Source organism: Eurypyga helias, unplaced genomic scaffold (assembly GCF_000690775.1).
Source record: "Eurypyga helias isolate BGI_N326 unplaced genomic scaffold, ASM69077v1 scaffold1132, whole genome shotgun sequence".
NCBI classification, from domain to species: domain Eukaryota; kingdom Metazoa; phylum Chordata; class Aves; order Eurypygiformes; family Eurypygidae; genus Eurypyga; species Eurypyga helias.
The window spans coordinates 71,202-82,765 of NW_010236428.1; the positions used below are offsets into that span (position 1 = coordinate 71,202).

General features: G+C 47.1%; 1 protein-coding gene across 2 annotated transcripts in view; it reads left to right on the forward strand.

Moving 5' to 3' along the window:
• Positions 1-11,564, forward strand: part of VEPH1 (ventricular zone expressed PH domain-containing 1) — a 78,102-nt gene that overhangs the window by 50,919 nt on the left and 15,619 nt on the right. The window contains exons 9-10 of one of the 2 annotated variants that reach the window (XM_010147064.1): positions 2,626-2,765; positions 6,710-6,844. In XM_010147064.1, the coding sequence (XP_010145366.1) occupies positions 2,626-2,765; positions 6,710-6,844 (275 nt within the window). The remainder of the gene's footprint in view (positions 1-2,625; positions 2,766-6,709; positions 6,845-11,564) is intronic. The other variant, XM_010147065.1, reaches the window with a different exon arrangement.

An 11,564-nucleotide genomic window follows, 5' to 3' on the forward strand; every position in this document is an offset into this window, starting at 1 on the left:
TGCTCGCTTCCAAATATTATGTGCTGCCTTGGCTTGTGTCTGTTTCCCCGCAGTATGCACAGTGATTCTGCTGTTTTTTGTGGATCCTAATCTTCCTGTGCCTTTACATCTCTGAGCTGTTCTCCTGTGCTACAGTGGAGTCTTAATGAGCCCTGCAGACCCAGCCTGCAGCTGGTGACTTCCTTTTCTCAGCAAATTCATGGAGTCACAGACTGGTTTAGGCTGGAAGGGACCTTAAACCCCCCCCAGTCCCACCCCCTGCCATGGGCAGGGACACCTTCCACCAGGCCAGGTTGCTCCAAGCCTCATCCAGCCTGGCCTTGGACACTCCCAGGGATGGGGCATCCACAGCTTCTCTGGGCAACCTGTCCCAGTGCCTCCCCACCCTCTGTGGGAAGAATTTCTTCCTGATGTCCAATTTCAATCTCCCTCTTTCACTTTAAACCTGTTACCCCTGGTCCTGTCACTCCCTGCCCTTGGAAAAAGTCCCCCCCAGCTTCCTTGTAGCACCCCCAGGTACTGGAAGAGGCTCTAAGGTCTCCCTCGAGCTTCCCTTCTCCAGGCTGAACAAACTTCATTCCAATTGGAACAGCTTTGTCACAGGATAATGAAGTGGTTTCCACTTGTGCTTCTGAGGTTTCTTCTCCCAGCCTAACAGGCATGTGGCCTCTCTGCAGCAACTTCGGCAGGTTCCAACATCCCAGTTGTGAACTTTCTGCAGTTTTAGTGACAATCTGACCCATTGATACTTTCACTCAAGGGATCCTTTTGTACCTCTGGTAGAATCATTCCTCATACGGGGTGTTTTTATGTGAAATACAGAATTTAATAAATTTTTCTCCTATGCTTCAACATCTTGATTAAATGAAAAATGTTAAAACCAAGAAGTATTTCAAGATGGTCTGTTGTTGGACAGACACTGGACAAGTTGCTGGCGCTCGCTGTCAGTAGATCTCGAAGGCTGTGCTGTCTAAACTGTCTCACATTACCCACATTTTCTAGAAAACTTACAACTCATTTTTCCAGTTGAGATATTTTCTTATGGCATTTTATTCCTACACCTTCACAGCACGGTGACTCACCAGGAGAGCACGAGTAATGCTCCCTGCACAGCTGGCCCGTGTCAGCTTTCTCAACAGCCTGATTCATTGCACGGCGAGACTGACGCCGCGGGAGCTGCTCTCTGTTCTCCTTGGAATTGCTTTGGCTCTGACCCTGCAGGTGCTGGCAGGTCAGGGCCCCAGGAGAGGTGAGCAGCTGGGCCTTTGTGCACGATCGGTGTAAGGGAGTGCAGCTCTTCCCTGTGTTTGCATCAAGGTCATCATCTAAGGGTCTCCATCTTTTGTTTCCCGTGCCTTTTTCCCTTGGCTAGCAGTTTGTTCCTGTTCAAAGGGGATACAGAGTGATACTGCTGTTTTAAGTTAATAAAGAAGCCTGATTAAGTTATGCCTAACATGCTGTTGTCATTATGAGTTGTCATCCAAAGACAGAAAATGAGGGTGCAAGGTCAGTATTTTGCAAATGCAGAATTGTGCATCTCCAGGGCTTTATTTCCAGTTAAAACCAGCGTGGGAAGTTCAGAGTCAGGTAACGCTACGGACCATGTGGCTTTTGCACTGAGCAGTTGATCCCAAAGGACACCTTCAGACTGCGTGCCAGCGCTGCGGGATTTTTATCAACAGATGACAAGAATGGCTGGTATTTGGCAGAGCAGTGGGAATCAGTGACACTTCCTCTGCCCATAGTGCCCTGGGGCTGGGAGTCAAACTGCCCTTTTGGGGAAAACCCATGTGTTGACACCAAGTCCCAGCTGTGAACGTACCTATCCCACCTTCCCCGCGGTGGGCACAAATGGGCAGTCTTGTCCGGCTGGACCCGGAGCTCCATGCCTTTTCCTTCTCAGCCTGTTTCTTTGCTGCCACGTCCGTGGCTGTGCTGGCCGTCATGGCCCACGGGCTCTGCCCTTACACCGGCTGCTGTATTTCTGGTGATGAGTTAATACAGCAAGATGCTACGTGCATGGCGGTGCTGTCAATGGGTTTATGCATCCTTTGGCTCCTGGAGGATCCGTTGCAAAGAGGGGAAGTACCATGGCTTTTAACGGCGGCTGAACGACCCTGTTCCTGGCCCGGAGCTGCCTGCTGCACTCCCCCGTCCCCACAGACACCAGCTCTCAGCTGCGCAGTCTCTGCAAGGATCCCAGGGATGTCAGGCCCCCTTATGGCTGTTTCCTAATATGGGATGTATTTTCCAACAACCTCTTTAAATAAGAATAAGGGATGCACGGTTTTGACAGATCTGTCTGGTTCAATAAGCTCAACGACGGTACCGAATGCGTGAGAAGGGGATGAACAGCCTGACTGTGCATCATCTTGCACCTTTTGCATTTGGGAGTAACTGATTACTACGTTAAGATTTAAAGCACTGGAGACTAAATTTCTCCGTCCTTGTCAGATGGCTTGTGTTTAATTTAAGGGCACGGCCACAGCAATGCCCATCTGAACGCCGCAGGGGTTGACCCAGGCTGAGATACCCCCGTAATGCTGCGTGACTGCACGTGTGCTGGGCGGGTGGGTTTCTGTCTTCTACGTGGTTGATTTTCATGTTCCGTCTGTTTATTTCCAGATACGGTTCGGAGTTGTGTAGCAAAGCTGTTCTTCAGCTGTCCCCTGAAGGGCCATTACTGCCTGTACAGTAAATCCAGCTTTACCCTCGTCAGCCGGCAGCCTCCGCTGTGGATCCACATCATGTTCCTCTTTCAGCAGGTGCGTGCAGTGCGAGTGAGTAGCACCTCTGTGTTGGTACCTTTGTGCTTGGAAAAATTGTTTTAATGGTTAATCTCTTCAAATATGCTTCAAGTCCACAGTGCTTTGTGACCCTTGTGATTTCTCCAGAAGTCATTATTGCAGTTTGAAGTGATTTTGCAGTTTACAAGTTTTTCTATTTCTATTAAATATAACAAATTCAGAATGTCAGGAGAAGTTACAAGCTCTGGGGATTAAAAAAAGTGGGACCAAACCTTATTGTCCCCATTCAGGCAAAACTTCCAGTAAGTCCCAGGTGCCTTGCAGTCGAGCAGGAGCATGGCAGTGGATTTGCAGGGGAGCAGAATCAGCCCCCACGGCTGCACCAAGAGGTGCAGCACTGCCTTGGGATTTTACTGCACAAGTTTTGACAGAGCAGGATCTGCTCGGTGTTGTTCTACCAACCCTAAAGCTATTTTCTGAAGTGTAATACCATTTCCAAATACAGTCCAGCATTTGGACATAGGTGAAATTTCCTAATAGGTATAGAAATTTCCTAATAGGTTCCTAAATTTCATACAAATAGTATGAAATTGTAAAAGAAACCCCTACTTTCACAGTTCAAGATGAAACAGATGGGGTTTGTGTTAAAATAGTAAGGTTCAGTTTCTTAACCTCTGTAGAGCTGTTCACTGCAGTTCATCCCACCCTAACGCAACCTTAGAAACATAAAGGATTTATCTGAAATTTAAAGCATGTGTGGTGGGTTATGCTGTGAATTTAACAGCTCAAATCACCCTTCCTCGTGTCTGCTCCTAGAAATAAATAGAAAAAAAAGTTTTTTCGAAAATGCAGGTTAGTAGGGAAGTGGTCAGGGAAGGGAGAGGGCAGTGATTGAGCAGAGAAAAGGAAGCAAAGAAGAGCAGAGGCAGAAACAGGAACAGGACAATACAAAAGGGGAAAATAAAAGAGGTGAATTACCCTGAAAATAAAAACCTGGAGAACAAGGTTGAATTTTAACAGTACCTAGAGAGCATGAACGAATGATACGTATCATTTTATTCCTGATGAGAGGAAAAGATATTGAAAAACAAAGTACTAAAACACACAACAAGGAGAAAGGCGAAGCAGCAGCAGAGCCGGGTGGCAGAGCCAGCACACCTCTCTCCCCTGCGCACCCCCTCCGCCGGGCTCTAACACGATGGCCCCTGCCCTGTCATGGTTTGAATCCACTGACAAGTTGATCACCAATCCACCTTTAATCCATCACGCCTTTCCTTTTCCTGATATATTTTTCACTGAAAATCCTCTCCCTTTAACCCTTTCCCACTTTTGGATTTGGCCCTGCCAGTTCCATCTTCTATCAGGACCAGTGACCTTCGCTTAGTCCCCAGCTCACAGGGAAAAGATCACTTTCCTTCCCCAGATATCAGGAAAAGATTCTTCCCACAGAGGGTGGGAGCAGTGGGACAGGTTGCCCAGAGAAGCTGTGGATGCCCCATCCCTGGGAGTGTCCAAGGCCAGGCTGGATGAGGCTTGGAGCACCCTGGTCTGGTGGAAGGTGTCTCTGCCCATGGCAGGGGGTGGGACCAGTTGGGCTTTTTGTGGTCCCTTCCAGCCTAAACCATCCTGTTCTTCTATGATTCCTCTGTTCTGGGGTGCCCATTGCTCCCCTTCCCCATCCCTGCTGGGTCCTGCTTCCTTCAGACGCAGCCCCCAAACACTAGTCCCCCTGTTTCCTATGGCATTCCCACCCCGAGCTGGGTAATTGCATCTCTCCCACTGCAGTTACCCTTTCCAAAGGTTTGCTTTTATTCCCTAGGGTTTTCCTAGCTTGCTCCCTGGGCTCCTGTGCCAAGGAGCCCCCATCTGAACCCCCTTCTTGCTGCCAGGGCCAGGCTGAAAGTAATGCAGTTCAGTGTTGTGTCTTTGCCGTAAACATAGCATTTTATTTCCTTTTTTATGGGGAAAAAAGTCCTTCCTTTTGTGCTGAACCAAGCGTCTGAGCCTGCTGTGCATCGGGATGGTGTTTACTGTCAGATAACTTAGGTTTTTCTCTTCTTCAAAATCCTAAAGCTTTTAAGTACTGGACATGTAACTATTATAAATTAAATACTGACACTAAATTCAGCCCTGGGATAATGTTATTTAAGCCTGTGAAATTGTACAGAAGATAAATTTGACATAAAATGTATTTATAGTGTGTTCGTAATGAGTTAAATGAAAGGCTTGTGGTAAAAATGTAGTTTCCAGCAGATCTGCCATAGATTCATAGACACAGGACTAATACACAGTTCCTGATGATTTTGATACCAGTTATGGTATTTTTAGTCCATTTTTGCTAGTTGCACTGTAGCCTGTTTGACATTGCGTTCTGCAACGGGAAAAGCGAGAAAAGACAATTCTCTCGTGTCTCTGGAACAGATCCTTAGTTTCATGACCCTGCTTTCTATTTAATGTTCTAAATATTAGTGAATCATGTTTCGCAACCCTTGGATGGAAGCTGTGGAACGGCAAATTAGTGGAGCAGGGTGGTAAGAAGAGAAGTGTACAGAGATCTAAGAAATTGTCTTACAGCTAAGTGATGATTAACCAAAAGGAACAAGATTAGAATAAGGGTGATGTTAGGTTATTCGATAGACAGGATGCTCAGTTCCACAGATTCACTCATTAAAATAACCCTCTAATGCGACGCGATTTCTGGTTTGGTTTCCCTCGTCACGCCGCTGCGGTAGCACCAGCAAGGGGCTGCCCGGCGTGTCCCTCTCTAACACCTTCCCTAGAGTCGCTCAGGAACTTGCCCAACCCAAACTAATTGGGCTGCAGTTTTCTCAGGTCAGGTTGGCTGCCTGGAGCTGACTGCTTTCCCTTTTTATTTGGACAAAATGATCCGGCTGTTTCAGACAGTTTAGCTGGAAAAAACGCGTTGCCTTGGCCACGATAAAGTTCTTAAAGGTTTGAGTCTTAGTGAAGTGGGTCTGTGTCAGTTGGATGCGAACAGGGTTGTTGGGTTTCTGTTTAGAAAGAGAAGAAAGAACATCCTTCCAGGAAACCTACGCTAAAAGGACATTGTTCGTGTTGTGAAATCAAATACTTGAAATATGGAAAATCAGATTTGCTTGTGCACTCGTAACTTGGCTCCTGCATGCAAATGCATTTTTTAATTACAAGATCATCTAGTAGATAGAGGCAGAAACGCTAAGTGCTCTCAGCCACACTAATGTTCTTGCAACGTTTACATTTGCGTGCAGCTTATACAGTGAGAACTTGATGTTATTGAAACACTGGGACGGTTCAAGGCAGCGTAAGGTTGCATCCTTGCTGTCCTTCGAAGTACGCAGCTTTGGAGGTGAGAGCGCCCAACCCAACACAGGTTTCATCTTGTTTTGTGAGTGTTTGGGGGCTAAAAATTCCTGCACTCTGCCAGCAAAAATGTGTTCTGTGGAGCTTCTCTGGCATTTCATCCCGCTCTCTGTTCAGTGCAGTCGCAGGCGTTGCACTGCTCCTCTTCCAAGAGCTGCAGTCGGGTCCAAATAAATCGACACAGATCTGCAGTGGTGCTAAGCATCTCTCCCCAGGGACTGGTGAATGACTCGTCTTTTCCAAAGAGATGCATGTCACTGGGATCTACCCCTAGTTCGCAGAGGCCAGGGCTGCTAACATTTTGATAAACTAGCATTTCAATGCAAAATTTCAATACATCTCAATGTGTAGTGGTAGCTGGGCTGGGCTCTGATGAGCCACAGACCTTAGAGATGTGTAATGTGCAGCAAAATGCCCCAAAAGATGAAATACTTGAGGGTTTATCTACTTGTGTGCATGTTGATCCATCGTAACCCCTTACAAAGAAATGAACTAATCCCTGGTTATTCCCATGGCTGTCCCACTGTAAGAACAGGATGCTCTTTGTTGGCCAAGTTTAAAAAAAAAAACGCTTGAAATCCTGTTTTCAACATTTTCCTCAGGGCTTGTTTGCAGAACCTCTGTCCATACAGAGTAATTCCGTGCAAGTCCTTAAGGCCCTGTGGGAGAAGACACAGCTCAAGGGGACGCACACTTTTGAAACTGCCATGATCCAGTCTACATTTCCACACCAAAAGGTAAGCTTTTTTTCCCCCAGGAAAAAGAACAAAAAACCAACTTTGCCCTGGCATTTAGAACAGCTGTACAAAGACTTTTACAATAGCTACAGGAAGTCTGTGCTGGGCTCAAATGAAAACCAAACGCCCTCTCCCTGCCCCTTCCCCTTCTTTGCCTTCGCTCTGTTGCCTTCCAAGCATTTTCACTTGCTGCCACTCCCGTTCCTTTTCTGCTGGATGGCCGTACGACGATCCATAGTGCGTGCCTCTCGCCTCCCTTTTGTCTGAAGCTTGTGGGGATGTTGAAAAATGTTCACCAGCCGTTATAGTGTCAACAGAGGGTCCCCAGCTTTGTTTTGTACTGTGCTCTGAAAGGTCCCCCGGCTGGTTCTCATGTGGGTGATGAAAACTAGTGATGCTACATAGAGATATTTTCCTGCTCCCAGTTTCAAACTCAGGGTTTGGATTAGCTGCCACTATGGACCATTTGGCAGCCACTTGGAAATTCACCTAGTTAGACATAGACTTGGATTTTATGGAAATGATCATTTGCACATGCTCCATTAGTTACCCCCATCCCTTTAAAAGATTACTCTTTCGAAGCTGTTTACCATCTCCTGGATTTCAGCGAATGCTATTTCAAAGCTATTAATCAGGCTTCTTGGAAAAGGACGCTGTAGGATTGTAAAACAAATATCTGTTTATTCCTGAACATCTCCATCCAGCTCAATTGGATGAAATGAACTGTCAAACATGATTTTAAAATACTCTCTCTCGGAATATTGTACGCATGAGGATGTCTGACTGAACAAGATTAATTTTCTAAGGTTATGGCTGATTTAAAACCAGGAGTTTTGTTAGGAACACCTTCTGAACCCCCAAGGCAATGTTACACTGAAGTGGGAACTCCTGCTGCGGCTTGTAAGAGGAGTAGGGGACCCCCACATCTGAGACCCAGCTTATGGGCCAGTTTTACTTAGACACAGTGGAGCTTGCACTAAGTATTTTAGTGGCTTTTGAAATCCTAGCCTGCCTCATCCGAAGGCATTACAGCTGCTTCTCTGTTCCGCACTGGCTTAACTGGAGGCCGTGCCAAGATCTACTAGTCAAAAGTCGGAGCCGGTGGGGTGTAAAAGAGTTTGGGGCGAATAAGGAGCTTAGGGAAGAGCATGCCTTCATGGGTAGGATTAGACGCAGCGCGACACGCACACAAAGTCTACAGAACACGTCCAACACCCCAGAAACGTGATTAGTCTCCAGCGCATCAGTTGCATAATCCTGCTACTGCTCAGATACTAGCATTTGGCCTAATTGGGGAACTTCCATCGCTCTATGACAGTATCTTTGAGTTCCCAAAATAGCAGAGCTGGAAAATGAGATACGATCTTCCTTGATATAATGAACTAAGTAGCGAATGGAAGTTTGGAAACTCCGGGAGCTGCAGATTGCCTAACAGCCTTCGGAGGCTGGAAGCGGTCAGGCAGATGTAATGCATCTGAAATGGTAAAAGACTTCAATGTTCCGTCCTGATCTCCACAGTAGGCTGCTGGGTTTACTTTCTCAGTTTTGGGTTTGCTTATTAATACAGAACCTGAGTTTTTTGTTAGTGCAATATCCATTCAGTTTATTGAGAAAAGTCACGTTGAGTTTTTTGGGGGCAAGACCTACGCCTGCTGTAAGGAAGGTTTCCTTTAGCTTTTACATTCCTGGAGCATCCCCAGCAGGACCTAATCCTTACTTTGCTTGGCAGACCAAGCTTCTGCATTAATCTGAATTTTTGCTTTCAGAAGTTCTCCCTGATGCTAATAGGAGTTAAAATACCACAAACGATTTGACAAGATGATTGTAGCACTTAATGTTGTTCCTCTGCCAGTCGTGCAGGGAGCAGGGTGTGTGGTTATTTCAACCAGCCTAGCACTTTAAATTTAAAATCTGTTGATAAAAACGCTTTGCCAGCATGCTGTATTGTATTTTAGACTGAGTTTTATGCGTCGTGTGACAGCTGTGTCTGAACACTTTATCAGACCTGAGGAATTTCTGTGCTGTGAGCACGACTGCTCCCTGTGACCCCATGGCTAACCCCGAGTAACTGAATTTAGCCTTTTTTTTCAATCCTTATTCTTTTTTTCATTTTGCAAGCCTGGAGAAAAATCCGTTACATCAATGATTTATCCCAGAGTAAATTCTGGGAAATAGTTTCAGGTTTACATCACTGTGAGCGATTCCTGAATTTGGCCCCGGGTGCGCGTGCAAGGAACTGCAGCGAATACCTGGCTTACAGAAAGCACGTCGTGTTTCGCCGGGCAGCCTCTTCGTGCCACAAAAAATATTTATACAACACGGCTTCAGATGTGCCAGAAGTAAAGCATTTCCAGATGTGCATCCTCGCAGATTTCCGTTCGGTTGCTTCATAGCTCTTTATCGAAGTACACACAGGCCACATTACAAAAACTAGGCTGGTTTTGAGCTCGTTGCTGAATTCTTTGTGTTGACTCATGCTGTGTCAGAGGAGTGCGATGGTGACTGCTTTACGAGCCCCATGTGATGCCTTGAGAGAGTCTTTTGTTGAGCAGTCTTGCAAGAGAATAATTAACATTTTTAAGCCATTGTTGGGTCTGTTCTTCCCTCTCCTTTGTTTTCTATCTCAGTTTACGCAGCAGAGAGAAGCGACTGTTTGCACAATGGGGTCATTGAAGTTTTCAAGACATGGAGCATGGGGGATGAGATAAATCTCTCCTCTCCAATTAGGCTTTTTCCCTTTGCTTCCCCTCCTGAAATAAGTGGCTTATTGCAGATTATTTCAAGCGTGCTAGAGTACAGAGTGGAAAAGAAAGGTCGCTGCATTGATATTTCAGGGATATTTGTTCTCTTCCAGTCTAGAGTGGGCTCACTGCAGCCACTAAAAGATTTTTTCACGGGTTGGGGAAGCTCCTAGGCTTTTAATTCAGCATGATCCGTGTGCCCTTATATTGTCCTGCACGGGCCCACTGAGAGCAGTACCGCCGTTATTTTGCCCATCTTGTGTCCTCTCAGGTGCCAGAGCGGGAGGAGGATCGTGGCACGTTGCTGGCCATGCTCTGCTCTGCCATCCCCTGCTCGCAGGGACACCTGCCCCTCCATCAGGAGCCCGCAGTGGGGAGGAGACCTGGGGGACCCAAGGACTCGGCTCTCCTGCCTGGGGGGATCTGCTGGGGATCCCATACCAGTCACAAAGTACTTGAGGAGAGCCAGGGAGCCTCAAATGGTCAGATCCAGTGGGAAAAACATGGAGAGGAGCTGGAGAGTGCTCCTGCTGCACAGCACCGCAGCCAGCTGAATTCCTCAAGTGTGTAGAATTCTTCTTTGGAGAAAAATAAGAACTTCAGCAATGTATAAAGAGCATATACAGAGTAAAATAAACAAGTTTTACTCGCGATCCCCAATATAAACCAGTTTGAGCGTGCTGGAGCAGGGCAGCCCAGCTGCACAGAGGTACAGATGCAGCCCTGGCCCTGGGAACAGGTACACCAGGCATGAGGAATTGCGGAGCTGAGCGTACGAGGGAGCCTGCCAAGGCAGGGACCCCTCTGCTCCAGCCTGGCTGTTATCCCCCACGCGAGGCCGGGGAGAAGAGCTGGGCTGTGGGGGTGCTGCCTGCTGCTCCCCTCTTGCAAATGAAACCAACGTGTGTCCAAGACCTTCAGCCTGTCGTTGTCTTGCCGTGTGTTGGGAAGCCCATTGCTCTGCCTGTTCTGGCTGGAAAGGGATTAAAACCTTCACTGTTTGGTGCTCCTTACAGCTCAGGTGATGATTTGTGCTCCCCAGGCTGCTTTGCCATCCTTCCTTCCAACAGCCTAAAACCCACTGGGAGATGGTCTCCGACATGGAGAGGGTGGGGGTACCTGAGAGCCCTGTCTCTGGTTAAAACCCAATGTTTGGCTCAGTTTTGGTTCTTGGGAAAACAGCATTTTCCTGGCCATTTCCTAGGTTGAAAGAGGTTGGGGAAGAGCAACGCCACGCTGCCGGGTCTCCTCCTCCTGCTCCCTCTCCTTCACTAAGGCTTGTCTGGAAAGGCCTGGATCAAACAACTCCATCCTTCACGCAGCCTTGCTCAGTGCAATGAACTAACGTCCCTGGCAAGGGGCGGCATTTTCCCTACCGACTGCGTAAATCCCTGTTTTCTTTGGGTTGCTGTGGGCCGTGTTGCAGACCTGTGAAGACCCCGTGCAAATAAACAGGAGTGTTTTCTGAGCCGTCCTGGCAATTCCCTTTCTGTTTGCAGTGAGTAACTTGGTTGCTGTTATTTAACACCAACATTTGTTTAAGTATGAGATCACAATTTGTTTTAAAATTAAATAACAGGCTTTTAAATACACTGTGTTATGCAGTGTTATTAATTGCCTCAAAAGGAGTATCCTCCAGCTTTTCCCATACTTGAGGCTGCTTTCTGTGGGTCTCTTTGATCAAGACAAATGTAAAGTTTACTTGGCAGATGCATAATCCTTCCTTCCCTGGCCTGTCACTGGCAGGATAATGTCACATTTACCTGGGTGAGTTCTGTGTGAGATAAATCAGTCCTGTTGCTGCTGCATTTTTTAAAATGTTCAGATTAACATTCCTATTAAGAATGCATGTTTGTGCTTCTCCCAAGGGGGCTGGGTTCAGAATCACAGAACAGTTTGGGCTGGAAGGGACCTTAAAGCCCCCCACGCCCCACCCCCTGCCATGGGCAGGGACACCTTCCCGCAGCCCAGGATCCACC